Here is a 27,655-nt window from a genome sequence, read left to right as displayed (position 1 = left end):
TGTACATATATTATATAATTTTGATTTTTTAAAACCTCGGATATTTAAGTATATTTGAGTTTGAACGTGTATTGTGAATTTTTAAATTGTGTATTCATTAGAAAATGCAAATTATCGGAAGAATTTATAAATCTAAAATTCTGCTATCTGTGGATCTTTGTTCTCTTACCTCTTTCTATTCTGGGGTATTTTGTTAGATATTTTGGATCTGAGCCATCTTTCGATGTCTGACTGTGATCGTTTACACCGATAGATTTTAGTAATGAGTGATAATATTACCTAGCATTCGTTGGCAGCGCGCACTCCGAAATCCCGTGCGAAGACCTGTTAGACAACACCGTCATACTGGTGCTTAATTTGTTATTAGATTAGTCGTATCTTAGCATGAAATTCATATCTCGCAATTAGATACCTCGATGCAAATGCACGTGTAAGTAATCAAGAGACAAAATATAAACGCAACGCACTGCGTCAAATCGCTCTCGCAACGACGTGACAAAAACACTTTCGCCCCCCGATTATTTTTACCGGTGCAGATTAGTACAGATTTCGATCAGCGATCTTTCTGATTGTTGTTTTGTAAGTTTTGCGCCGTGAGGATCGAAGCAGCGGAAATGCTCGCGCAAAAAATGCAAATAGTCGAGGCTACGGCTGTTTTTGCCGTCGACGTCTTATCGGCACCAAACGAAAACGCCTAAAACATAGTGCGTGCATCGCTAAGTCATCAGGGCACAAAAAAAAGGAAGCATTACACATTCGGAAGTACGCACACATTCGCCGGTTTAAAGTGTAATGTGTGGGGGAGGTGCAAAACCAAAAGTGTGTACAAAACGTTTTATTATAAAGTTAAAAAAAAAAAAAAAGGAGAAATCGGTACAAAAGGCGTTAACGGTATTAAAAGAGAGACAAAGAGAAAAAAAAAGAAGTACAAGATGCATTCTGTTAAACGTTAATCGAAATGCAACGCCGTTTTTCGGTCAGTCGGTTCCAAACTCCACCGGAGCACTCGTGTCATGGAATTCGGTAGAGCGTTACCTGGCCGAGGCCTGACAGGTCGGAAACCGCCGCGTTCTGTTGTATGGACGCGGGCGTCGGAATTTGCGATTGCGAGGTGACGTGGCCACCAGAAACACGTTCCTGTTCCCTCAGATGGCCCACCAGCGCACTTATATGTTCTAGCAATTCCTTATTCTGCACTAGAAGTTGGTGCGTCCTCGCCTGAAACGAAGAACAATCGCAATCCACAATTGTAAAGTAGAATCCTGATACAATAAAATCTCCTTAACTTTGGCCCTCTATAATCTTTGCATTCGTTCACGCGTACTTTCATAAATACTAATGTCATACCCCTTCTTTTTATAAAACACCCTCATCACAACACGAGTCTACCAATCACCGTGTACTTTGTTCACGTCGCATATAGCACAGATCTTCTAAGGACGTCCCATGGACGTCCCGTGGACGTCTCTAGGAGATCTGTGCTGGGGTAAGTAGACGGTGATTGGTAAACTTGTGCTGTGGTGAAGGTATTCTATAATTTTGACATTCCGCCCTTATCGCCCCATATAGAGCCAAAGTTAAGGAGACTCTACTGTACTACCAAAGCTGTTTTGCTTATCAAAATTACAATAGTGATTAATCGTGTACATTTCATCAAGCATTTTCCTTTAGTATTTTTATGGGGACGAGTATATGGATAATATCGATCAAAGAACGCGATAAAGAGATAGAAAAAAAAAAATAGTTATCAAACGTATAAATCGTTTGCTTCCGTTAAATCAAGTTCACCTTGGCAAATTAAGACGCTTCGGTAAATTAGGTTCGATTGTACGGCGATAAATCGCGCGTAGGCAAGTGTTGGCGAAATATTTATGTGTTCTGGTAATTGATTCACTTATTTATACCTGAGCTTCGACGCGCGCTGCCGTTTCCGCCGCCAGCTGATCTTGAAGAAGTCGCGCATGGGCAACGGCAGCTCTGGTTTGTTGACTCTGTTGCTCCAAACGTTCACGCAGAAGCTGTATTTCGTGTTTCAGGGCTGTTAATTCGCCTCCCACCAATAAACCTCCGCACTCGGAGGTCACCGTGCCCTATAAAAAGGAAAAAAGAAAATAAATAAATCGACATCTCCAAATTATACACGCTATTGCAAATAAATACCAACACCTACAAAGGAAAAAGCGTCATATACGCCAAACTATTAGGCATAAAAATTTATTACTTCCCAGTGTGCGAGTTGAAAATTGTCTCCGAATCCATAAAGAGGTAAGACACGCTGTTGCGAAACGGAGCGCAAAGAGACGTTTTAAAATTTACGAGTTGTAACACAGTGGCAGAGCTTGAAAAGCGGTAAACAATACCGCTACCCGTAAAGCAAGAGCAAGACAACGAGCTATTTTATTTTAAGGCTTTGACTTCATCGTAGCTGCCAAAGCAATCCACAAAGTATCTTTCACTTGCGTAGTACAGATTCGGTTAATGATAATTTTATTTTTAAATATAGCACGCGCCAATCTAGTCCTATTTATACGTTTGTAATTGTCTCACCGACGGCGACTGCCTGATTGGTGAGGTAGAGGTTGTCGTCGCCGGTCCATCGTGCGATCGAAGTAGACAGGTAACGGACGTTTGCTCGGGAACCGAATCTTCGGTATCCCCCAATAATGATATGTCTGAAATGCGAGAAAAGCGACGGGCGTTGCAGCGATGGAGATGAAAATAGAAGGGATTGAAGGGAAATCTATTTTTTTTTCTGATTTTGTTAAAATTCCTTCTGTCGTGAAATTTATAAAATAAAACTGAAGAAAGAGACAAGAGCACGCCGAGGCTCGGGATGTAGTTATCATTGACATTCACCTTTATGCACCGGCGGCGGAGAAGGCTGAGATTGCTCGTTAGGAATTTCATCTTGGTCCTCGTAAACATCACCGTAATTTTCACCGTGATTCTCCCCATCTTTCTCTCCTCGAGAATCCTCCGTAGTGTTGTTTATGCTTAACTTATGGCACACTTCGAAAGCTTGCCCAACCGTTCTGACTACCCTCATCGCTTGACTCTAATTAAATCAGATTTATCTTATTTTCTCGCGAGGTCCAATTATCTCACATGCAATTTCGCGAATTTACGCAGAACTACATTGCATTACTACAATAAGAAAAAAAAAAAGAAAAGAAATTATAAACTCTTAGAGCAACGAATGATATTGCGAAGACATTAGCGAGCTTCCTATGTCAACCATCTCTCGACAACTCCATCGAATCGTTCAGACAGACGTTGTTTTCCACGTGTTCAATGAACTCACGATTGCATAAAGGTTTTACCTCGAGCTCATCGAGATCCTCGTTTTCCTCCTCGAAAGGATTTTCATCGAAGCTAAGGTCGACGCTGTTCTGCGAGAGCATCAGTTTCGGCCGCACCGACGGCTTGCGTAGTTTCAAACAGTTGAAGGCCTCCGGTTCTTTGAAGGAGAGCTTCTTGCGTGGCCTGGGTGTTTCGAAACCCAGAGGGCTGCTAGGGCCGGGGCTCGCTGGCATCGACGGGTCGGACGACGCCATCGCCGTGCCCCTCAAGGAATTCCTGAGCATGGCTTACGATCTCCTCTCGCGTCCGCTTGGAATTTTCACGCGTTCGCAGCGTCCGCGGCTGTCGTCCATCGCGCGATCCCTCGCATGAACTACATTTTCTTTTTTATTTAGATAATTCGTCACTTCGTGGCACAAAGGCAAATCGTTTACTTTGAGAGTTCCTTTGAACTTATTTCAGCCTGTCGAGGTCGTGAAGAACGTAAACACGTATAAAACTTTATGTACCAAGTGATCGGCAGCTAATGCGTGTGAGAAATTAAACGTCAAGGATCTATGTCTTTTTTTTTTATTTTTAAAGCCGATATAAAAATCTCGAGAGTCATTCTTTACCGTAACACATTAATCCTTGGCTCGCGTGGCCCGTAATCAATATTCCGTCGGAACAAAATCTATTCGAAATTAAATGGAGAGTAAAGTTTTATCATCCGTTCATATCTCTCGGAGGAGAGAGATTAATTCTCGTTATTGTTATTGTGTGATTCTTTATTTTCCTTATACTCCTCGGAAAGGTTGTCCATCTCAAAGCAGACATTTATCCTTAACATCTTATACGCGAGCTGCTGCAAGTCACGTTCTGTTAATTTTTCAGAGAACTTCCGCGATCTCTCCCGCATTCGAGGTATGCAATCTTTCAGGTATTTTCCTACCGGACGTCCTGTATAGATATAATTGTGCAAACATGATCTTTTCGTATAAAATAACACGGCTGTCCATTAGGCGTGCGAGAACGTCAATATATGCGAAACGCGCGCGTATATTCGTAATAACACGAATTATATTAAGTAAACGTTTGCGGACGTCTGAAATGCATTATCCCTGGCAGAAGTAATACCGCAATTGCGTTGCACCGGCATCGACGATTCCTGGTAGGTAATCGTACTCACTGACGCAAAAATCGCAGAATTTCACGCTCTCGTGAGATTTCCGCATCTCCGCTCTCTTTCTCTCGCGCGCGCGCGCAAAAAAAGGAAGACACGCTTCATCCGCGCGTCTTACCATCGCGTATTTACTTATTTATTTATTTATACACCTGCGGGTGCAAGTTCGCGGTACACCGTGGTTTCGGAGAATCGACGCGCGGCGTGCATAACAACTGTCCGCACGGACAGTTTTCAATTATAAATAGTCGCTGTGGATCCAATCTGGCAAATTCCCCACTGAATTGTGCGTAATTTGGAAACTGTTGCAGACTCGCATCGTCTCGACGCGAACTGGTCGCGTGCACTGTCTGTCGCGCGTCTGTCTGTCGATTCTTTCGGCGCGCCAAGTTACGCGACAAAAGATTTCTATTCGAGTCTTCAAATTGAGAAAAAGAAAAAAAAAGAATGGAAGGCGACATGTGATTGTATACACAGGAAAAAAATTATTATTATATCAACAATCATATATAAGCAAGTGTAAAATTTTTTTAAAAATTTATAATAGCCTCAAACAGACGTAACTTGTTTACTTGAAGAAATTTATTTCTTGGAGGAAGAATTTTGTTTTTTTATGTGAGCAAGTTATGACTGTTTAAAATTATCAAATTCTTTCAAACAGATACTCTTGCCTATATATGAGAATATGATTATTTATTTGATGCTAATTTTTCTTCTATGTATTTTTGCATCTAATTAAATATTTAAATTAAATATCACTGAATTTTTTTTTTAAGTATTTATTTATGGCTCGGTCAGTAAGTAATCGCAGTGATATAATCTGTGAACGAAATCGGCTGATTACTTTGAGGGTTAGACGAGTAAGTTGTACCTTTTCTCAATGGAATAGGCATAAATATCATTGAAAAAATTGTACGATCGAATTATCCTTTAAAAAAGTAACAAACGGATACTTACGACCATTTAGATCCAACGACGGTTTATTAAGAAATGAAATCATCGGAAATAAACGGGATTATCCGTTCAAAAATATGACGGACAGATATATCTTCTCCGTTCACTTCCGGACATTCTGATGGTTTTATTGCTAATAAATCGTCAGATTTTCTTTCTTCCCGATCTAAATGGTCGTTAATGTCAGTTTGTTACTTTTTCAAAGGATAATCCGATCGGACAGTTTTCTCTAGTGTACTTCTAGCTTAACTATTTATCGAGAAAAGGTGCAATTTACTTGTCTAATCGTCGAAGTAATCAGCTGACATTTAGCTCGCAGATTATACCACTTTTGCGGTCACTCGCTGACTGACTCGTGTAATGTCTTTTCTGCTTTTTCCACGCAATGACGGAAAACCGTTGCTGCGGATTAAAAATGATGTAGTTCCTAAAAATGTAAGCCGGAGAAAAATTTCTTCGAGTCAAAAAGTATTTGTTTGGATGAAAAAAATTCGTGCATTACAATACGGTTAAAAGAAAGTCTTTTTTTTTATTTGAAAAAATTTCTTGTTTGTTCCTTTTATTAGAATTAAAGAAATAGTTTGTTTAAATTAAACAGATAACTTGAACAAATAATTTATTTACTTAAAAAAGAATAATAACGTAATTTCTTGAAATCCAAATAACTTTTATTTTCCTCAAAGGGGAATTCCTTATTTTCACTTCAACTTAAAAAAAATCAAGTTAAAGAAATGATTTTAATTTAAACACAACTTTTCTTTGGATGTACATATCTCCCGTTCTCTAAATCCTTTCATCGTTCCGAGGACGCCACAGAAAATCAAAATCGATAAACGAATCGTTAACACATGGTTGGAGAGATTCATTACGAGACGAGTGTTAACGCATTTTATTGACGTTTTATGCAGAAATCAATGTCTCTGTTCGATTATTTTTCACACAAGTTAATTCGATGAGAACAAAATTTCGTTTGCAATGCACAAAGGGGGGGGGGGAAATAAACCGCGATGAAAAAAACAATAAAGGATAAATGGATACGGATGACAAATTTTGCGAAACAAATTTATCAATCTTTAGTTCTAGCAACGACGATTTGAACTTTATGTCTCTCCAAACACGAGTGATCGCGTCATCGGCGAATAAAAGGCAACGAGCAATAAAAGACAAGCCGATACATCGCCGGTCGGTGATGTGTTAAATAGTAATGTGCGTTATATCCAATTATTTTCCTATAAAGTTGCACACACGCGCACGCGCGCACACACACGCACACACACGCACACACCGAGCTTACGGCTTCTTAACTGGAGAAGGTATGAAAATAAACTCGTCAATTCACGTCATACAGATATCGCGTGTCTCGTGCACGCATCACACCGCGTTTGATCGTGAAAATCACTGTGCTACTCGTTCTCCCCGTCGGGCACGTCTTATTACGTCGTCGTCGCGCGCGAATCTCTCGCCGTGCGCTGTCATGTTACGCGGCGGGCACCGCGCCGCGCCGATCGCGCGCGTGTCCGCGTAATCAAACAATCCTATTTCCACTCGCTCGCCACTCCGCGCACCTCTCAATTCGCGCCCCCGTTCGAGGTCGTTCAATCACCAGGCGGCGAGACGCGGTGTTTAATCTCGCGCCACTCGCGCAGCGAATTCGCACTTCCACCGGGAGTCCCCGTCGTTCGGCGCCTCCTCCGGTTGCACCAGATTCGTTTTCGGCTGTCGAGGATATCGAGGAGGTGGATAACGAGACGATGATGAAGAGGGAAAGAAGGGGTGAAGGGGAGGAGGCGGGAAAGAGGAAAACCGGCCGCGCACCGAGATTTGTGTATGCCCGAGTCCTCGCGAACGGGAACGCGCGAGCCGAAGTTAACCGTGCGGCTTCCTACCGTGGTTTCTTGGCCGACGGCGGCGTGCAGAGCACGTCGCCCGCCTCTGTCGGGGCTGTACGCGCGCTTCGCTGGATTTTTCCTCCGGTTTATTTATAAGCGCATTAATATTCTCGCTTTCGGCCCGCTCTTCAATGGCACCACCTCATTCCTCCCTTCCTCTCTCTCTCTCTCTGTCTTTTTCTCTCTGTCCGTCCTCATGATTCAAACTCGACGTTTATGCTAAACAATTGATCCATTCTTTTTTCCATTTTATTACGAGACATTTCTGCACATCGCGCTCTCTTTCCTCGCCTTCTCTTTTTTTTCGAACAGCGCGAAGCGTGAGCGAGGAGCGAGCGGAAGCTATCTCGTTGATTTACTGGCCGCTGTTCTCTTAACTGGAGTAGTAAATGGAGTGAATAGCAGAGAGTAAATAGCCGGGAGAACTTACTTGAGGATTCTAGATTTAAATCGGTCATTTTCTGATACACGAACCGCGGCCGTGGGCGATCTCTGCTCGCTGTGCCGCAGAGAGTAGAATCGAGATATAGACAAGTGATTATTCTCGGATTAACTGCATTGTAGAAGTTGCTCGAGCAATTGCGTTTTACTGTTCCATTATCCCGTGATCATGATCATTTTGAAATTCGATTTTATTATTATTTTAGAGGAGAAGTGTCGATCTTGAGAATAATTGTCTACAGAAAAAAAAAAAAATTAATATCAAGCGAACAATTTTCGATTTGATATTAATTTTTTTTCCGCGTACGACCCCTCGCGTCTGTTTTAATTCAATTATGCAATTTTGATTTCGTCTTTTTTTCACGACGCTGCTACACCCAGAGAAAAGTTATGCTCAAGTTGCAGCCAGAAAAACGTTGGACCACACACAGAGGATTGAGCATCGCGATTTTTGTAACATACTTTTCACCTTTGTTTAATCGATCTAATTTTCCGCACGTGTGATTCGTAATATTTTTTTGCGCAAAACGCGTATAAATAACTTCTCCAACTTACGCGCTTCGTCTATTTTCTCAATTACGTCTGTCCGTCCCTCTTTGCTATAGCGAGATTGATGGAAATTGACTCGACTGAAGCAGCGTAAGTGGCCCGGCGGCTTTGTACTTCTGTTTCTGTGTCCAAAAGTAAATCGCGAGTTCAGGGTACGAGAGGCGCACACGCGGATGGACCCGAGGAGAACGCGGAAAGCGAAATTCGCACGAGACGCACGGCGTCGTATCCCTATGCAGCTCACCCCGGCCTACGCGGCACGTCATTTAACGGTCGACCGTTCGAGAACTCCTATATCCTCCCCGGCTGATAAATTATATATCGTCGCGTGTCAAGCGTTTTCCTGCGACAATTCGCAATTATCTTACGTAGCTCCCGACGTGTACGCCCCCTACGTATCGACCAAGTGAGTGTAACAAACTCTCGTCTGGAAATCGTACGAGTCTATAGGCCTGGTACCTATGTAAAACTGTTGCGTTACATTCTCGAGCCAACTACTGAAGTTTACGGTGGCGCATGAAGTTTCGGAGCTGTGCGCCATTAGCGCGAACGACAACGGAGGATTTCAAGAGGAAACGGCTCCGTAAGAGGAAATAGCTCCGAAAGTAAACGACCTTCTATACGCGAGCCTGAGTTCTCTCGGGAAAGATAAGGCAAAAAAAGAGAGATGAGAAAAAGAAAAACGGAAGTTCAGTCCATTAGCAGGGCAAGCGCATAGTCATGGCCGAGAGTTCTCGCAAAGTTGACGTAAACGGCAGCAAATAGGACGATCAGCGGCGGAGGAGCGAGAAAAAGCTTTTCGGAACTTTTGCCCGATATCGCAAGTTCAAAACTTCGGCCAAGGCGGATATTTCTGCGGCCATCCTAGATATATCGTCCCCTATGGTCGCCAGTTATTTCTGGATTCACCTAGATTTTCAAAGCGACCGGAATCCCCAAATAATCAACAAAGGAGAGGAACGAAAATGTCTGCGTTCGCCGATACCTATAATCGAGCACACAAGACGCCCCGAATGCGCGTGTGTGCGCGCAAGAAGCAACGAGTACGTAAAATAAAGAAAGAAGGAAGGAAGGAAAAAAAAAAGAAATCGCTTCGTTCGCCTCCGGCCACGAGATGTACAGATCTTTCTCCCTCCGAATGACTTTTCGTACTCTCGTGCGAAAGCCGCTCGCGATTTTTCCGAAACGCGGGACGAAGAATACCGGATGTACCCCAAAGATTCTGTCGCAGGTGAACTCCCCCTCTTCTCCCTCTCGTTCTCTCGCCGGACAGCGTTCGGCGAGCGTTCGGCGAGCTTCCGGATCTGAGGTGGAGCCGGCGCGGGCGCGGCGGACGCCAGCTTGCCGATGTCGCGGAAGATCGCGCGCCGGCCTATATCGGAGTATTTTAATAACTCTGTGCCAAACGGCACCGCTGCAAATACGCGACAAAACGACACAGCGTTACGTGTTTCCTCCCCGACGCGGTTTCACCGGGCCATCCCTCCGCCCAGCGAAAAGGCGAAAATACACTCTCACTTCGGACAGGGATGCAGCGCGAACGGCCCGCACGGCGCGACGGCGGCGGGGGAAAATGATCGGCGAGGGGAGCGGGGAGGATGCCGTCGAGGAGCCGCCCGCGTTTATTTATAGGTTTTTACAATAACGTAAGTTGATGAAGCGCCAGGCGACGGACGACGCGGGCTGCTGTGAATTGTCGCCGCGCGCATATATGTTACGAACCACGTGCGCGACGTGTAAATCTTACGCCGGCTGTTGCACAGCGAAATGGAGCCGCGGAAATAGAAGAAAAATGGACGAGAGGATCGTCGTCTAAGAGACTCGGACCTGGATTTCGCCTGGAGATCGCGTACGTATTTCTTATCCTTTGTTTTTAATATAGCTGCGTTTGGAGTAAACTCGAGAAAATGGCGTGTGAGATTGTACCGCATGACTAGCCCATGTGATTTTTTTTCTCGATGTAAAGTCGAAGATCGTGTCCGACATAGGAAGCTCGATGTGTCTATTGCAGATCGATTAAATTACTATTGCACGAGTGAAGCCTCAGAGACTCACCTTTTTGCTAGATTTGAAGACGTTACACTTGAAAGTATTGCTGCTCCCGTCACGGGCAATGTAACTAAAGATTTTTAAATCGTGGCTGTCGTGCGAGACGTAGAATATCCTGAGGAAAGAAAGAAAAAAAACATGGTTTTCGCTTTATTAAAAAATTACTTCGTGGCGTTTCAATATTGCGCATCGTTTCGCGAGTTTGTGCACGCAACGCGTTACGATGTCTTTATCATGTCTTACGATAGCAAGATTGTTTTTATACGTATTCGACATTTTGACGTTACGTGTAACGTAAATTGCAAAAAGCATAGTGATCGTAAATCGATCCGGCAAACAAAAAGCTCCAGTTCAATGTATTACTCATTCACTTACAGTGCTATACTTGGGACTTCGATTATCGGCGAGTATTAAGAGGAAAATGCTTTTACTAATCAAAATCATATATGAAAAAACAGTAAATATATCACTGATTGATACATTGATTGAGTTGCACAAGTGTAGCACTGAAATCAGTAGAGTTCACCGATTCCGATTTGGAGAGTGCGACAAGCGAACGCGATCTCACCTGTAAATCGGATGATGCATCAGGTATATTTTATTCTCATCCATCCATTGCTGCTGTTTCTTCTGCAAAAAAAAAATCACGAATGGCGAGTCATTACTTGAAGAATATTGTTAGTTAATATTGGCTATTGCCGATTGTATAGCATCGAGAATATATGGCGCCCATGTGTATCAGTGCGAATACAACGTGGCGCTTGTCCAAAATCATTTCTCGTTATAAATTGCAACTATTACGAAATACGCGTCATCGAGCATACGTGATTTTCCCCCTTCCCTCCCTCCCTCTGTCCTTCTTCCAATATTCGCGAATGACGTCGATCTTACTTATTTTACGCAAGGAGCTTACATTCGGTGACGCCAAGATTTTTTTTTGCATTCGCGCACGAGAACTGAGCCAAGAATCTTTTCGCATTCGCGTATAAGAACTGATCCAATGTAACAAGTGAACAACGGAATCGCGTGTAGAAAGCACATTTATCACTGTAATTCCGCGGGAAAAAAAAACGGAAATCAGTTGACCCGGAACGCGAATCTTGTGAGAAGCAGCGGTGGAGACGTCACTTTTAGAGCGAACACCGAGCTGAAAATTATTTTCTGCGTCAATGTACTCTAACGTATTCCTCCTCCTTTCGTTTCCTCTTTAAATTACGTGATATTCCATTGAGTCTAGCAGACTCATTTTGCGAGTTTGTGCATGCACGAGAATTAGCTTATCCGGCTTGGGATATAGGGGTTAACGAGATGGCTCGAGATTAATAGTAAGGCAAAACGCGCGCGTTCGTTCGATCGTACGCGTGCAAGTATACGAGCAAGTATTATACGACGTATAGGATTCGATAGGGATTACCTTCTTTTTCCGCAGGGTCACTTTCAGCCCATCCACCGAGACTTCCAGCGTCACTTTCTTTTTCTTGATCCCTTTGGCCTTAAACTCGTACTACGAATGTAAACGTGAATGAGAGTTAAACGAAGCGATCTGCGGAAGGCAGAGCTGTACTCGCGCTGCCTCTCTAACTGGGTTAATTAGCTATTACGCGTACTCACGCGGATTCTTCGCATCGCCGCCACGATCTCCACTCGGCTAGTCGGTCGCGGAACCTCCATGGAGCCGATGAACTGAAACGGAAGAAATGTAGCGGTTCGTTGAGATAACAGCCGGTTAACAATTCGCTGGGCGATGGGTAAACGATACACGTCTTTCTCTCTGGGAAAACTGTATTTATTGTATGTTGATAGGTCGCGGAGGATTTGCGGCGCGAAACGTCGGTCCATTGATGCATACATTTCTCTTTGAAAAATTCAGATTGACTTCTTAACATGCTCGAAGAGGGTGACCAGGCGCGTAATGAAATCTCTCGAGGCATGTATTTGTAACTTCTTCAGCGAATTGAAGGGAACAATTAATAGAGGGCAAATTAATAGAGATTTAATCAGAGTGTATGTAATTTTCCGTAAGTCGTCTCGGTCGCAAACTTTAATGTCTCGCTAGCATTAGTAGTGCAAATGCAGTTACGTACAGTTACGTTGCCATAATCATACCGCGGGAGGAGCCACTACGGTCTCTATTTAGAATTCCCCCATTGAAACAGCGATGGCCTTAGCCACGTGTTCGGGTTATTCGACACACACGTGGTGTTCTCTCACGCACACGCTTGCGGCAGGAAGAGAACGGTCTCTTTGTAAATTTGCGATCGATAGCCGAGACGATGTCTCGCGATAACCGAGAACGAGAATTGAGGAAGAGTGACCGTAGCTGAAAAATCACGCGTCGCTTTAACACGCCTGCTCCTTCATCGCTCGTACCGTTGCGATCCGTCGCGCATGGGAAAAACCTCCGCTTGAAAGCGACGCACGGCGACGTTATCCCGTCGCTGCTCGATTGAAATAAATTTCGCTATCGGGCTATTTCCTGCATTACAATTCCGTAAGGAATACGCGCGTTACTTCGTACGTAGATGCAATATTAATAGCAAAGTTTCTCTCTCTCTCTCTCTCTCTCTCTCTCTTTCCGCGGAGTATATCGATCTGTATTTATAGCCCCACTAAGCGCTAAAATCTGATTCTCGAATAGCATTGTGTGCGCCGAGACGGTGTTCTAGTACGAGACAAATTACATTTACGATTAACTCGTAGTCTTTTAATTTACTTGTCATTTTAGGCTCAGCTGAATCACTTAATTAGGTATAATATATCATGAGTTGTGGACAAAATAATTCTTTTTAAGAATATTTCAATGAGAGGATTATTTTTTTTCTTATAAATTTCTCGTTATTAAGTATGAGAAAAAAAGGGGAGTTGAATCTCTCCTTCTTAATAATCGAGACATCGATTCGCCTGGAAATTCAGTTCGTTCGATCTTTCTTAAAACTTCATTTTCCAGATACCCGGGTTTTCCCCGGGTTGCCAAATAAATGAAGTATCGTACAGAGTTCTATGAACCGAGAAAGTTTAAGAAACAGACGTTCTCTTTAAAGACGTCTTTCGGCACGCAATTCGGGCTCCTACGTAAGCGCAAACGTCAACGACGCCGTGCACGAGGCATAAATCAAAGGTCGGAAATTCTCCACATCGCAGTGGTTTTCGTGCGGATTTACGAGCGCGAGCGCGAGAGTACAGTGCGCACACACAAAAGCTTTAACCTTTCTCAGGAGAAGTGCCACCGAAATAAACACGTGCACGATACAATGACGTCACGGAGAACGCGAAAGCGGCGAACGGCGTCGTCGTCCAGAAATAAGCCACCCGGTGGTATTGCCGACTGTCGTCGCAATTGTTGCACCATCGACGACGACGACGACAACGACGACGACGACAACGACGACCACGACCACGACCACGACCACGACCACGACCACAACGTAAAAATATCATTATTCCGGAACGCGATCCTGAGCGGAGTTTCCTAGAATCCATTTCGTTAGAGAGAAACGCCACAATATAGTCTTTCGTGGTGTTACGTTAACCCGTTCGCCGTCATCGGGGATTGCAGTTTGCGTCCCCGCCTTGCGATTCAGTCCCGTTGCAAGAGGAGCTCGCCTCGGGGTCTTTACTGCCTATTGTGAGAAATAATACTAGAAACGATAAGACAATGAGATACCAGCTGCACGTTTCCCTCTCTCTATTTTCTATGTATAGTTTTTCAAATTCCCTTTAGAAATACGCAGTGTTGCACTTAGATCTTCAACAAATCTGAATAAAAATAAGATAAATTTCATGTAAATAGACAAGATAAAGATGATAATTTGAAAAAGAAAGATAACGCTTCTTTTGTCTAAAATAATGTACATTATAATAATTTAGAGAAAGATAGGATAAAGCTATTTCTTTATCTATGTTTCATCTAAATAATTTTATATACGCGGAAAAAAAATTAGTATCAAATCAACAATTCATTGTTTCCAACGTGAAAAAATTTCGTCTCTTTATGTAAGCAATGTATATGTCCGTTTAAGATTACCAAATTCTTTCAAGAAGATTTTACATTTTTGCTTATACATGAAACAATGAATTGTTGATTCGATACTAATTTCTATTCCGTGTATAAAATTATTTAGATAAAACATAGATAAAGAAACATAAATGAAGAAACATAGATTTGATACTAATTTTTATTCCGTGTATAGATAACGGCAAACACTGGACGTGTAACGTAACCCAGCGCAATATTGTGCGAAAGTGTCCCCGCGTTCAGGGGGAACTAAATTTGTCCCTTTCCCCATCATTACGTCGCGGAAATATTGCGATATTTCACTGAAATGGGACTAAGAAGGCGCGAAAATTCTCCTTTAGCGCAACCGTGTCAAAGCAGATGCTTTCGTTCCCATCGCACCGGCGGTCAGAGGAACGAAGCGTGGTTTATAGTCGACATACATTTTCCTCTGACGTGAGACGCTATCGACCGTTAGTGTTACTATTTTCTGAAAGCATGCACTCGCTCGATGGAAAGCGCACGATGGAATTTTTACAATTAGAAATTTGCATTACGTCTAATAATCGTTACGTCTAACGGAGCAATTTGATAGTATTACGTCAATGGGAAGGTCAATATCTCTTTTGGGCACAACTGCTCGAATTTCACATAAATTTGAGCGAGATGGTTCGACAGTCTAGTAGTAAAACGTTTAACGGCTTCTTCCCAGCTTAATGTTTCTTAAACATTTGTTTTTTATGTCTTTGACGAGAACTCGTATTTTTGGCGTAAACCGCTTGGGCGAGATCGGAGATGTAGAAACGCAAAGATGAAAGGTGTGCTTCAGGTCGGCAAGCGTCGAGACGGACTCGCCGGGAATTGAGAAAAACGAATGGAAGCCGGAGGTGCGCGCATGGAACCGAAGTGGATAAGAAATCACCCTAGATTACCTTGGCGTGGAACACGATTCCGCGGTGGAACGCCTCCTCGCTGTGCAGCGGTATTCGCGTGTCGTACTCGTCATTATGTACGAGGTTGTACTGCTTCTTAGAGGGCATGCTGAGCCCAGCTGCATTCGACTACGCTCGTCCAGCCTGCCTGCAATTACAATAAACGTCCCATTAGCATTCTGATGCACGGATAAATGTTCCCATGGCGAGTTAGACGGTTGTCAAATTTCTCTCAAAGAGATTCTATACGGTCGACAATTGGGATAACGCTCTTTCTCTCTCTCTCTCTCTCTCTCTCTCTCTAAAAATCGGAACATTTCTTAATAAGGAGCCGTCGATTTTATTTTACTTTTTTTTTTTTTTTTAATCGGAAGCGATTCTAAGTCGGCGATGAAAATAAGTAAGTAAGCCGGCGCAAGGAGCGTGGTACATGCGTGTTACTAAACCGCGTTCGTGACTACGCTGCATATATAGTCATTTTCGATGCACTTAAAAGGTACACGATAACTTGTAAGCGCTGATTTCCTATCGTAAGCGCATGGTTGCTGTTTCATTCACGGAACACCGCGGGTATGTTTACTGTAGGCGTGTGTAATTCACGGATAACGATCCAGTTTACGCGTTTTAACGCAGTGGTGCTAGACCGCGAATACCCAATTCGGAAATTTCGTAAATTCTTAAAAAATACTGTTCTCTACATTTCCGTTAAAAAAAATTCTGCATAGATAAGCAAGAGTAATACTCGTATAGAATGCACTTGAGCGTAATGTACTTTTATTTATACAAAACTGATAGGAAATTCGATAATTTTCATGCATCGAATAATCTATAAAATTCGCGATATTGGAAAAAGAAAAAAAATCGATATAATGCGTATACACAGAAAAATTCTCTCAAGAAAAGCAATAATTCAATTTTCTCTTTTTCTTCTAATAAGTAACGGCTATCTTTAACGAAGAATATTTTCTTGATAATTATCTTAAAAAAGAAAAATTTAATTTGATTATTATTCTGATTTTTTTCGAGGTAATCTTATAATATTTTTCGAAAAAATATCAATATTATATATTTATATTTATCACACAATTTTTAGAAAAATTCATTATATATAAAAAAAGAACTAATATTTTTTCGAAAAATATAAGATTACATCGAAAAAAATCAGAATAATAATCAAATTAAATTTTTCTTTTTTAACATAATATTCTTGATTAAAATGATTAAATTAAATTAAAAGGATTCAGAGTACATTTTGAATAAATTTGCTTGCGATAAATTTATGAAATATTTGAGATAAGTGATATTTAATTAAACTATATTTTCGTGTATGAGCACAGAAGTTTATTTTAAGTAAATATCACTTGTTTCAGGTAAATGTGATGAATGTATTTTAAGATCATTATCAAGAAAATATTCCTTGAAACGACAACCGTTTCTTGAAAGAAAAAAAAACTAAAAATTGAGTAATTGGTTTTCTTAGTATAAGAATAATATTTTCCTACGTTAGACGAACGACTCTACTAAATCGAAATTTTCGTTTCGTAATACGCGCGCGATCGCAGGATAAGAGTTATCGTTGAATAAGAATTACGCGATATCTCCTAAAACATATATAAAATTATTTCTCGCCCCATTAAAACACATATATTCCTCGACACTTTCATGCAGCGCAGGTGCCCTTGGCGAGCTCTTTCTCTTTTTTTTGGAAGAGAAATTCTTTTGGAGCACGCGAGAGTCGCACAGGCCGCATTTCAGAAATCCAGAGAACGCTCGCGGTTCGTGATACTGAAAGGGAGTCGCGCTGCCGTTTCCGCCGCCGCGCCGCGAGATGCATCATAGGAGGAGATGCCCCTTTGTGCACGCGCACCTGAGCTAAGCGGCGTTCACACCGGCGCGGCACGACGCGGCAGACAAAGAAAATCCTACGCGCGCACTTTGCGGACGTAGGAAACGGCTGCACAAGAAATACGCAGCGGTGCACGTGCGGCGCATACGTATACAAAGAGATTGTCAGGATCGTCTGTTTACAATGCGGGAGCTTCGTAAACGGTGCGGCGTCGCGATCCGAGATCTTACAAGAAGATGGCAACAACTGCGAAATGTTAAATCAGATGAGTCGTAACTCATTCAAAAGCGGGGGATCAAGTGTACTAAAAGTGTAAAAAGATTAGCGTGAATGGGTCGTAATTTCTGAGAAAATTGCAAATAAAGTTTAGCATCGTGATTTATATGTTAGGTACTAGAGTCACGAATCGGTAGGCAAGAAAGCATCGCGGCTGAGAAGGCTAGGTGCTTGCGTTACATTTTTCCCTTCGCGGCGGACTGGATACTTCGAATTCCCGCAGCAACTTTTTACTACGTTGCTATTATATTTTACAATTTAATTATATTTGTTATTCCTTTAAGCAAAATGTACGTTACATATAATGAGATTTAAAAAATTTTTATCTATTTATAAAATTACTTATTGTAAAATTCGTACAATTGTACAAATTGCGAACGCGTTTTTCGAGCAACTTAGCACAAAATGAGATTATTGTGCACATGTGAAGTTTGGCAGATTCTATTCAACATGCTGAAAATTAATATAATCTTAATTATTATATTAAGATAGGATATCTCATGTGACACAGACTGCAAAATATTGCTACAATGTTTCAGAAATATCGATACGTAATGTTAATACAATATTATATATGTCGCTGCAACATTACGTATCAATATTTCTGCAGCGGACACTTTACCATCGCTGCAATGTTGCTGAAACATTGCAGCAACATTTTGCGATGCGAATGGAATATTAAGAGAGCATCGCGATGAGCGTCGAAGTGATGAACGAGGCACCATGTACTCATATTTCATTCGTGAGTAAAATCTCAATCGTGTTCAAGATCAGAAAATTTCACTGCAAATACCACGTGCTTCCCCCGCAAGGTGCAGAGGAGCGAGTTCGACGAACCGAAAAGACTCCATTCGAAGACGAGTTTCTCGGTGGCAGCCGACGACCGACGGACTCGTTCGACCGCTGGAGGCCGTATGAGAAGAAATACAAAAAAAAAAGGAAAGGAACGGGGAGGTACGCGGTCGAAAGTCTTAGCGGCGAAGTCGCTTACCTAAAAGCTGATTGGACGATCGGCCAGCGTTGGTTCCGTTCATTAACCGCGGTAATGCGTCTTCACGGCGAGGGATGGCCGGATGACGGTCTCCGCGCAAAAATCGATTTCACGTGTGAACGCAGCCTTACGGTGGCGCGGCGGGTAGGCCGGTCAGGCGAGAGGGGTACGCTCGCGTTCGCGCACGCATTCGGGTTCCGCTGTAATAAAGGCGGTGAGGAACCACCGACGACGAGCCATACCACGTTACTACACATATACACAGTCTCGGTCGCTCGCTCACTCGCTCGGCAGATAGAGGCCAGTCCTCTCACTCTTTCTCCCTCCTTTTCCCTCTCTCTCTTTTCTTGGAAACAGATGACAGAGCGGCACGGTCACCGCGGCTCACCGGACGTTCCGCGTCCTGCGGGATTGCACGGGATAACTACTCCGATCATTCTAGCGTGGGAAGAGTCGCGGGAACCGAGTGGTTATCACTCGCGATCACTCGAATTCGCGTTCACGTTACTCGGCGTCGAAGGGAGAGAAGAAGCGCACCGCGAGCGCACTGCGACGATGCGCTCGTGAGGCGCCGCGCGCGCGCGACCAGTGACGAGACAATGAGGAATTCGAGAGAAGAGAAAGATAGGATAAAGGAATAAAAAATAAAAAAATGGAGGGAGGAGTGATGCGAGCGAAGGGGAAAGGGAGCGGAGAGAAGCTGTGCGCGCGGCGTGCGACTCGCGCGAGCGACAGAACAATATTTATACTGGCATAGCCACGACGACGTCCGCGGCGGCACCTCCAGCGTGCCGCGCACTTCGGTTATCCCCGCTCGAGCCCGAGGAGTCGATAGACCGCAACAACGCGCGCGCTACCGCTCCTTACGTTCTCGTGTCGTGCCGTCAGGCCCCGAGAGAGGGAGAGCAAGAAAGAGAGAAAGAAGGGAAGAGAGAAAAAAAAAGAAAAGCCTGTACCCCGCGCCTCCCGCGTCGCGCGGCGTAGCGTGGCCGTCGTCGCACGTACTGCAAATGTACGCGAGCGCGAGGGCGCGCGTTCGACCCCGAGGGAGTCAGCCGCGGCGATGGCGAGTGACGATGACGACGACGCACGCACCGTCGTCGGTGGTGCGCGGCACGGCGGAGCGTTAACGCGCGCAGGGCCCTACAGACGACGAGGTACGCGACGCGGCATCCCCACCGCGAACGGCACCCGGCATCGCACTGAGAGCCGTGCCCGCGAGCCTGTATATAGCCGACTTGTGCCGCGAGCCCGCGTGCGCGCGCGCGCGCGCGTGTACGCGCCACCGCGCCGCCTCTGAGGTGGCGCGCGGTCGTCGCCGAGCGCCGCCGAGGCCGTCAGCCGCGTCAGCCGTGCCGTGCCCGAGGTCGCGACCCACGACCGATGCGCGCGAAACGGAGTACGGAGAGAATCTTCCCTTCCCTCCACTTGACAGTGCCGGACCACGTGACCGTCCGATCGACAGTGGTGTGCTCGAACGAAGCAATGGGCATAATGGGCGCATAATTTTTTTCAGTACGTATCATCTCTATCAGTGATATGTACATGAAATGCGTTAAACGCTGTATTCGAGCATGCATATTAATGTTGCAGTAATGGACTTTATTAGCATTAGTCACAGTATTTATCTATAAAATTATTTAGATAACGAAATAGCTTTAAATAATTTAATCTGGCAAAAAACATTTCTCCAAATCTTAACAGCACAAGATATCGTATGAATATTCTAGAATATTCTAGATATCGTACGAATATTTGTATAATATCGAGATATCATGCGTATATTTCTAAAATATCACAATATTCGTTTGATATCATATAATGTTAGGGAAGAAAAATCCCTTGTATTGATTAATATCCTAAATTCTTTTGCTCAGTAGTAATATCAGTAGAAGTTAGTGAAACCGGCTTCTATAGTATTGTTATACTCCTAAAAAATTCTCCGTAGTAATAAAAATTAAAACTCAAATATTTGGAGAAAATCTTTCAATCTCTCTCAATTTTAGCCAATCGCATTATCGGACATTTCTTCTGAAAGATTATAGCGTCATCTGGCGTAACAGCAAGAAAATAATTGAAGGATAACGGAAAGGCGTGCTCCACTCTATGTATTCGTTGCACGAGCGTTTGTAGCGAGTGTAGCGACGCCTCTTTCTCGGTCTTTTCCGGTTGCATGGCGGATTATAAGGTAATAGAATTTTTCACTATGAGAAGTATTTATAAAATCCGCAGCAATCCGTTGATACATCGAATACAATAATTAAATATTATGTGTTTTTCACATTGACGTTTTACGCCACAAAATATTTTTTTTCCTGCGAAGCTCGGGGCACGTAACAACGAGTAGAGTAACTCTCATCTGTAGTCAAAAATTACATGTATTTTGATTTAAATATAGATATAAAATTAAAATTACTTATGAAAAATTAAGGTGTAAATTTGTGGAAGATTACGCGAGTGTTATTTGTTTATCTTGATTAATGTGAACATGTGACTTGAACGATAACCTGTTCTAACCTAAAAGCCAATTGTAAAGAATGTGTTCCATTTGTATACTTTAATAAATCATAAAATTACCAATAATATATATTCTTATTACAATTTCGAGCTACTTTGTGCAATAAAAGTAAGATAATTCTTATTTACAGTAGCATTTGTTGAAAAAATAAATCTTTAGATAAATGGACAGTAAATGTAAACTATAAACAATATAATACACAGATTTTAAACTTCTTCATTTAGAGACAAAATATTATTTATTTTCTCTTACTCCATTTACCACGTTCTTTGATAGATGCATAATTTATCAGAAATTTCAAAAAATCTAACAAATACTTGTTTTTTAGCCGAAAATCTAGCAGTTAATTATCGCCACTGTCTTACCTTAGAATTAACTACATTGTTATGATAGTTTAGATTGTACAAAATGTGAATACATAAATTTATTTATATTACAGAATGAAGCAGATAGTCACTAATCAAACGGTTAAAATCCCAGAGGGATTGACTGTTACAGTCAAGTCCCGTCTGGTAACTGTAAAGGGACCGAGAGGTGTATTGAAAAGATCCTTCAAACACCTTGCACTCGATATTCGTGTAAGTAATATATTACAAAATATGAATTTTTTTAAAAATTATCCTTCAATCTTATAATTTTGACTAATTGTTGAAATTGTATTTGTTGTGATGAGATTTTGGATTCCCCTTCATTTCCCATAAATGATAAATCCACTTCTGAAATATTTACAATTTACATATTAATATGCAACGCGTACATTTATATTTATATCTTATGAGTATGTTTGCCTTTTGTTTGATATTAGATGATCAGCCCGAGGTTATTGAAAGTGGAAAAATGGTTCGGTACGAAAAAAGAATTAGCTGCCGTTCGTACTGTATGCTCGCATATTGAGAATATGCTTAAAGGTGTGACGAAGGGCTATCAGTACAAAATGCGAGCTGTATATGCTCACTTTCCTATCAACTGTGTGACTACGGAGAACAACACAGTTATAGAAATCCGTAATTTCTTGGGCGAGAAGTACATACGTCGCGTCAAAATGGCACCAGGTGTGACTGTTGCCAATTCGGGTAAACAGAAGGATGAACTTATTATAGAAGGAAACTCCTTAGAGGATGTATCTCGGTCAGGTAAATGCTTTATACAAGTATTCATAGTCTTTCAACACACAAGTAAGTGAACTTGGTAATGTTAATAAATATACCATTTTATTTTTTAGCTGCCCTTATTCAACAGTCTACCACGGTAAAAAATAAAGATATTCGTAAATTTTTGGATGGACTTTATGTGTCCGAAAAAACAACAGTTGTACAAGATGATGAATAAATTCTTCAATGTATGACTGAATAATAGAATTTATACACTTTTATTCACCCGATATTGAAATAAATGTATATGTTTTTAATTATTTCTACTAACGTTATTTTGGTACCTTTGGATTAGGCATGTAAAAAAAATAACTTTGATTAAGCGTACTGCACGTATTTCATTATTATTTTTATGCATTTCATTATTGTATGAAAATTTATATATTTAGCTGTTTTAGTGAAAGTGCAATGTAAATTGCTCGAAGATTTTGTTTGTTTATTAATTTCTTATTAATAAACAAGATGTTGATTATTCAGTATTCACTTTTCTGCAGGTGTAGAAAACCTTTGTTAATTGAACTGCTGGGAATGTTCTTCATTGTGCGATACTAATTGTAAGAGCACATTAGTACAGTTTGATAAAGACGCGAGGTTCGGATCAGAGGTCATACTTCTTATTGTGATAATGATAATCGGTTTGAAACGAATATTTATTTTATTATATCAATGTATTATTTCATTCCATATGAGGAACATCAACTTTGACGAAGAAGCGCACATGAAAAATCTTTTTATTTTTTTTTTATTATCTCCTACCGTATTTACAATCTGTCATTGCATGACAATAAGTAAAATTTATAATAAAATTTAACGAACACGCTGACATAAATTCATTGGAATATGCCTTTACCAATAAAATTCTTAAGAGTGAGATTGGTTATACTGAGCTACTGAACTATATATTGGGTTGTCGGAAAAGTCATGACGCATTTTCATATTTTATATTATATACATGTGTGTAAAAATGCGTCATGACTTTCCGACAACCCAATAGTTTTCATTATTAGGGGTGTTTTTCAAATCTACTAGCAGAATCTAATGCTTTAAATCTTTTTAATCTCCGTTTGTTTGACTTTTCCATGAAGAGCTTGGACACAAGTTGGTTGGGATGAGAGCTTAATCTATAAGGTGCGTACTTCACAGCATAAATTTTGATTGTGTATTTGACGGAGACGATCTTCAGGTCTCGGCGTAAAATTTCGTTAGTAACGAATCATGGTGCGTTCGTCATTATTCGAAGTATCTTTGATTGAATATGAGAAATCTTTCTAATATTTCTATGTTAGAAATGGAAGTTGATCCGCACAGTTGGATTCCATATGTCCGCACTGGCATAATGATTGATTTATATAGCAGTACTTTGTCACTCAATGATGGTTGAGATTTGCGTCGCAGAAGTCAATACATCTTTCTTAGTTTATCTATCTGTTTTTTCATGTGGATTTTCCACGTCAATCTACGATCTAAGTGGATGCCTAAATATTTAGCTGATTCAGCTTGTGGAATTTCCTTGTTTAATTGGATCGGAGGATACTTTATTTAATGTAAATCTTGATCGGATGACTGTAAAAGTTACGTGAACAGATTTTTACTCGTTAGCCTGGATACGCCAGGTATTAAACCACATATGCATATCAATGATGTTTTTGTAGATTTTTCGATGCTATTTTCGGGTTCTTGTGTACGAGGTTAGCATAGTTGTATCGTCTGCAAAGATGCTTATAATAGTTTGCTGAGCTGTTGGTAAGTCTGAAGTAAATAAAAGAAAGAGCAGTGGACCGAGGACACTCCCCTGTGGCGTTCCAGACTTGATAGGCCTCAAATCCGAATATTTGCCCTGATAGCTTACTAAAAAGTGTCCGTCAGTCAAATATGGTTCAAGTATTGGATACAAATTGTGCGGTAGGTTTTTTTTTAATCTTCCAAAGCTCTGGATGTTATACTTTATTAAAAGCTTGCGTTATATTCAAGAATACTGCCGAACAGCATTTCTTCTCTTCTAATGCTTTATTAATTTCTCGTACAACTCTGTGTACTTGTTCCACTGTGGCATGATGCTCACGGAAGCCAAACTGATACTCTGGTATGAGTTTTTTTACTTTTCAGGATTGGCTTGATTCTTTTTAGTAACAGCTTTTTGAAAATTTTAGACAGGATAGGTAATAGACTAATGGGTGTGTGCAAAGTAAGTTCTTCTAGTTCTTTACCTAGTTTGGCTATTCAAATTATTTGTGCCACTTTCCAAATGACTGGAAAATGACTTAGTCTAAGGATGACATTGTAAATAATCGTTAATAATTTTATAGCTTTAATTGACAGTTTCTTCAATAGCGTTCCATTAATTAAGTCGAATCCTAGCGTTTTTTTGATGTTTAGCTCCTTGTATATTACACTTTTGACTTCTTTAAGTGTTTTTGCAATAGGTAACTCCATTTGCAGCGGTGCATCAAGAAAGCCATATATTTCAGGTTCTTCCTGGGAAAGTATTTCTTGAGAAAAAGATTCGAAGTCTTTTGTTACGTGATCGGAGAAAACTTTGATTTTTTCTTATGCTACTTTTATCCCATTTTCCATTGCTCTGACGTATAGGTGGAATTTTCTGCTGTGGGTTTTTTAAATTTTTCTCGTAGCTTTCCAAAGCGAGTAGTCAGTATCTTCGGTAAGAGTAAGATTACAGAGATATTCTTCTCGCGCTTTGTCTTTTTCTCTGCTTATTAAATTCTTTAATTGTCTGACTGCCTTGTTAAATTTGGCTTTATCCTGAGGCGATCTAGTTATTTATCATATTTTTCTAAATTTTTCCTTCGATTTTAGTTTTAATGGTGGTGGTATTGTCTATATAGAGCATTGTCTTTGACGTGTCGTGTTTTTCTGGAGTCGATTCCTACGCTACATTGTGCACAAGAATGTTAAAATTGTTAATTGCTATCTCGAAATCCTCCTTAGATTTAAGTGAAATGTTGCAAGTTACTCGCTCATTTAGAATTTCCCTAAGTAAGTTGAAATTTGTTTTTTTTTTTATTGCATATAGCTGGGGATTTCTCTGTCCTTAGCACTGCAGAACTTAGCGTGACTAGTATTGGGGAGTAATCGGATGATAGATCGCAATGAAAACAACTTTGAATGGAAATTATTTATTTTATCTTAGCAATTGTGCTGTGCGTATTTTCCAAAAGGTTCGCACATTATATTACGAAAATATCGAATTGAGAAAATAAAATTATAATTGTGCGATATGTACACAAAGAAATGCCTATTGCAACGAATTGCGATTCTGTAATTGCAAATTAGATGGAATCACATAATAGTGATCCTATTTCACATGTGTGTGGACCGATTGCAAATATATTTTGATTCTTCACAAAGATGATTTGAAGTGCGTTGATTAAAATGGAATGTATATCTCAAAATGAATAAATAAAGCAATAAATTAAATTAATAAGAGGCCAATAAAAAGATAAATTAAAATCAAACGAAGAGTCAACTGTTAACAAATAGTTCATTAGGAAGGGAAGTAAATATAGCATTTTACTACAGTATGTACAACGGTAATTTATAACAAGAGAACGGATGCCGAAGTATGCCAAAGCGCCGAAGGCGTGGAAAGGAACGGACCGCTGCACAGATAATAGTGATGTAAAAACAAAACACATTAGACCGACTGTAAGATGTAATATCTTACTACACAGAAAAAAAATTAATATCAAATCAACAATTCCTTATTTCATATATAAGTAAGAATATAAATTTTCTTGGAAAAATTTATAATCTTAAACAGATATGATTTGCTTGCATGAAGAGAAAAATTTTCTTGATGTAAGCAAATTATGTCTATTTAAGTTTATAAATTCTTCCAAGAAGATTTTATATTCTTTCTTATAATATGAAACAATGAATTATTGATCTGATGCTAATTTTTTTTTCTGTGTACAATTGAAATAAATTGCACAAGATTGCACACGGCGAAGCAGTGAGGCAAAATACTTCGAGAAACTGCAGTACGATTAGATTGTCTAATTAATTAAAAAAAGAAAAAAATTGTTTAATTAAGATGAAATTAGACAAAATAATATTTAATAATATAATATAAATAAAATAATATTTTATTTATGATATATGCGAATGAATATTATAATAAAAAAATGTGTATATTATTAATGAGTAACAAATATATGAATTATAAGAAAAAAATTATTATTCATTAAATCAAAACGTAAAACGTTTGCTACGAAAATTGCACTTTTAAGCGATATGATTGATATGAAATTATAAAATTCCTATTATGAAACTTATATTGTAATTAATTCAGTTATGATAATCGCATTTTTTTTAATGCGATAAACATCGAGAAGTTATATAAGAATAATTTATTGTTATCGCACATTGTACATTCAAGCCTTACCTTTGGACTATTGCATGTAGATAAGATTACCTTTGGTTTGTAAGTGTTCTAATATATCTTGATTTTGATCTTTCAACTTTGTTCTTTTCTTTACGTAAACAGGATCGACGAGACGCAAGAAAAAACATTGAGACCTGATGACCCAAAAAGGATTCGGTAAGTCAATTTCTATTATAAATTTTTCTTATTAATTCTTTTTTAGTATCAATATTAGTCGATTGATTATAACAATTTATTTTTACAATAAATTGCATAAATACATATACGCGCAAGTGTATCATTTTAATAAAAAACGGATTGAGAAAATTTTTATTTTGCCCTAGAAGGTTGAAAATCACAAGTTGAATTCTTTTATAGGAAAATTCAATTTAATAAATAATTAGAATTTTCTCAAGTGTTTTAACTGTTTTTTATTCAAAGGATAATCACAAATAATTTTTCTAGCGTTTGCATGTATATGTATTAGGCAATTATACATTCTAGCTATACTCGTATAACTTGATTTAATTCAAATAAACTGCGTTAATGCATTCTTGTGTAAACGTCTTTTTTTTAAAAGAGCGACTGTGATAATTAGTTGAGACCAATAGTTTTTTCGATGTAATTATTTCTATTTATTTTCACGTGCATTATCACGTCTTTTCAACTCCAACGTGTTTGCAATATGATCATATAAAATACCATTATAAATCTGCAGTATAATTTGTATATAAAATCTATGTAAATTGAAAATTTCCTGTTTTATTTTCTTTATATTACCTGCAATTTCTTTATAGAACAGAAAGAGAGGGAAGTAAAGGAAAAGTGTAGAGAAAGGCTGTATTTACCAAGGTTCGCTGTCAGCGTTTTTGTGTGCAAATGAACTTTGTATTTTACAAAAAATTGTGTTTGTAGTAGCAATTATGTGTATGTATACAATATATTTTTTCGGCTAAGTATTTCGACGGGATGTGAACTTTGATTCATTATATGTATACAATGGTTATACGCAAGCGGGGATACATAAAATGAAATAAATATATAAACGTCAAAATTTTAACTGCGAAATGCATGAAATATTCAATTTGGATTAGAATAAAGTTATCAGAGTTAATTTAATAATTTTTTTTAACTGGATAACGTTAATTTGGTTATGTTAAAAGTTGCGTTAAAATTAAATTAACTTAAAAGTTAATTTTAAAAAGCATTATATATTTACATT

The 27,655-nt window shown here is 40.1% G+C and overlaps 2 protein-coding genes and 1 long non-coding RNA gene across 9 annotated transcripts in view; 2 read left to right on the top strand and 1 right to left on the bottom strand.

Annotated features, from left to right (window-relative positions):
• LOC105200253 (carboxyl-terminal PDZ ligand of neuronal nitric oxide synthase protein) overlaps nucleotides 1-19,610 on the bottom strand; it is a 21,764-nt gene extending 2,154 nt beyond the window's left edge. Inside the window, exons 1-11 of one of the 6 annotated variants that reach the window (XM_026136759.2) lie at nucleotides 19,340-19,610; nucleotides 18,384-18,786; nucleotides 15,271-15,418; nucleotides 11,956-12,027; nucleotides 11,759-11,848; nucleotides 10,913-10,974; nucleotides 10,351-10,459; nucleotides 2,857-3,055; nucleotides 2,548-2,672; nucleotides 1,905-2,090; nucleotides 1,036-1,218 (exon numbers count right to left, since the gene is read on the bottom strand). In XM_026136759.2, coding sequence (XP_025992544.2) covers nucleotides 1,036-1,218; nucleotides 1,905-2,090; nucleotides 2,548-2,672; nucleotides 2,857-3,055; nucleotides 10,351-10,459; nucleotides 10,913-10,974; nucleotides 11,759-11,848; nucleotides 11,956-12,027; nucleotides 15,271-15,378 — 1,134 coding nt within the window. In that variant the 5' untranslated portion in view covers nucleotides 15,379-15,418; nucleotides 18,384-18,786; nucleotides 19,340-19,610. Of the gene's footprint in view, nucleotides 1-1,035; nucleotides 1,219-1,904; nucleotides 2,091-2,547; nucleotides 2,673-2,856; nucleotides 3,056-3,320; nucleotides 5,968-6,710; nucleotides 9,471-10,350; nucleotides 10,460-10,912; nucleotides 10,975-11,758; nucleotides 11,849-11,955; nucleotides 12,028-15,270; nucleotides 15,419-18,383 lie in introns of those variants that run through there. The other 5 variants (XM_039455144.1, XM_026136758.2, XM_011167723.3 and 2 more) reach the window with 5 other exon arrangements.
• Nucleotides 9,888-27,655, top strand: LOC120359002. Its single transcript, XR_005575907.1, has 3 exons — nucleotides 9,888-10,144; nucleotides 26,557-26,610; nucleotides 27,231-27,655. It is a non-coding gene; the product is annotated as an uncharacterized LOC120359002 (long non-coding RNA).
• Nucleotides 20,418-22,312, top strand: LOC105200255 (60S ribosomal protein L9). 2 transcript variants are annotated; one of them, XM_011167725.3, is made up of 4 exons: nucleotides 20,418-20,571; nucleotides 21,341-21,479; nucleotides 21,707-22,034; nucleotides 22,124-22,312. In XM_011167725.3, the coding sequence occupies exons 2-4, from the start codon at nucleotides 21,342-21,344 to the stop codon at nucleotides 22,228-22,230; spliced, it is 573 nt and encodes a 190-aa protein (XP_011166027.1). In that variant the 5' UTR covers nucleotides 20,418-20,571; nucleotide 21,341; the 3' UTR covers nucleotides 22,231-22,312. The 2 variants fall into 2 exon arrangements, with proteins under 2 accessions (XP_011166027.1, XP_039311081.1); XM_039455147.1 differs by lacking the exon at nucleotides 20,418-20,571 and having other exon boundaries at nucleotides 21,305-21,479.

This window comes from Solenopsis invicta, chromosome 11, assembly GCF_016802725.1.
Source record: "Solenopsis invicta isolate M01_SB chromosome 11, UNIL_Sinv_3.0, whole genome shotgun sequence".
Lineage (NCBI taxonomy): Eukaryota > Metazoa > Arthropoda > Insecta > Hymenoptera > Formicidae > Solenopsis > Solenopsis invicta.
This window is presented reverse-complemented; position numbering and strand designations above follow the sequence as displayed.

Coding starts and splice junctions, on each gene's coding strand:
- LOC105200255 (XM_011167725.3), top strand. CDS start 21,342: ATGAAGCAGATAGTCACTAATCAAACGGTTAAAATCCCAGAGGGATTG. Junction 21,480..21,706: donor ACCTTGCACTCGATATTCGT/GTAAGTAATATA, acceptor GTTTGATATTAG/ATGATCAGCCCGAGGTTATT. Junction 22,035..22,123: donor AGAGGATGTATCTCGGTCAG/GTAAATGCTTTA, acceptor TTTATTTTTTAG/CTGCCCTTATTCAACAGTCT.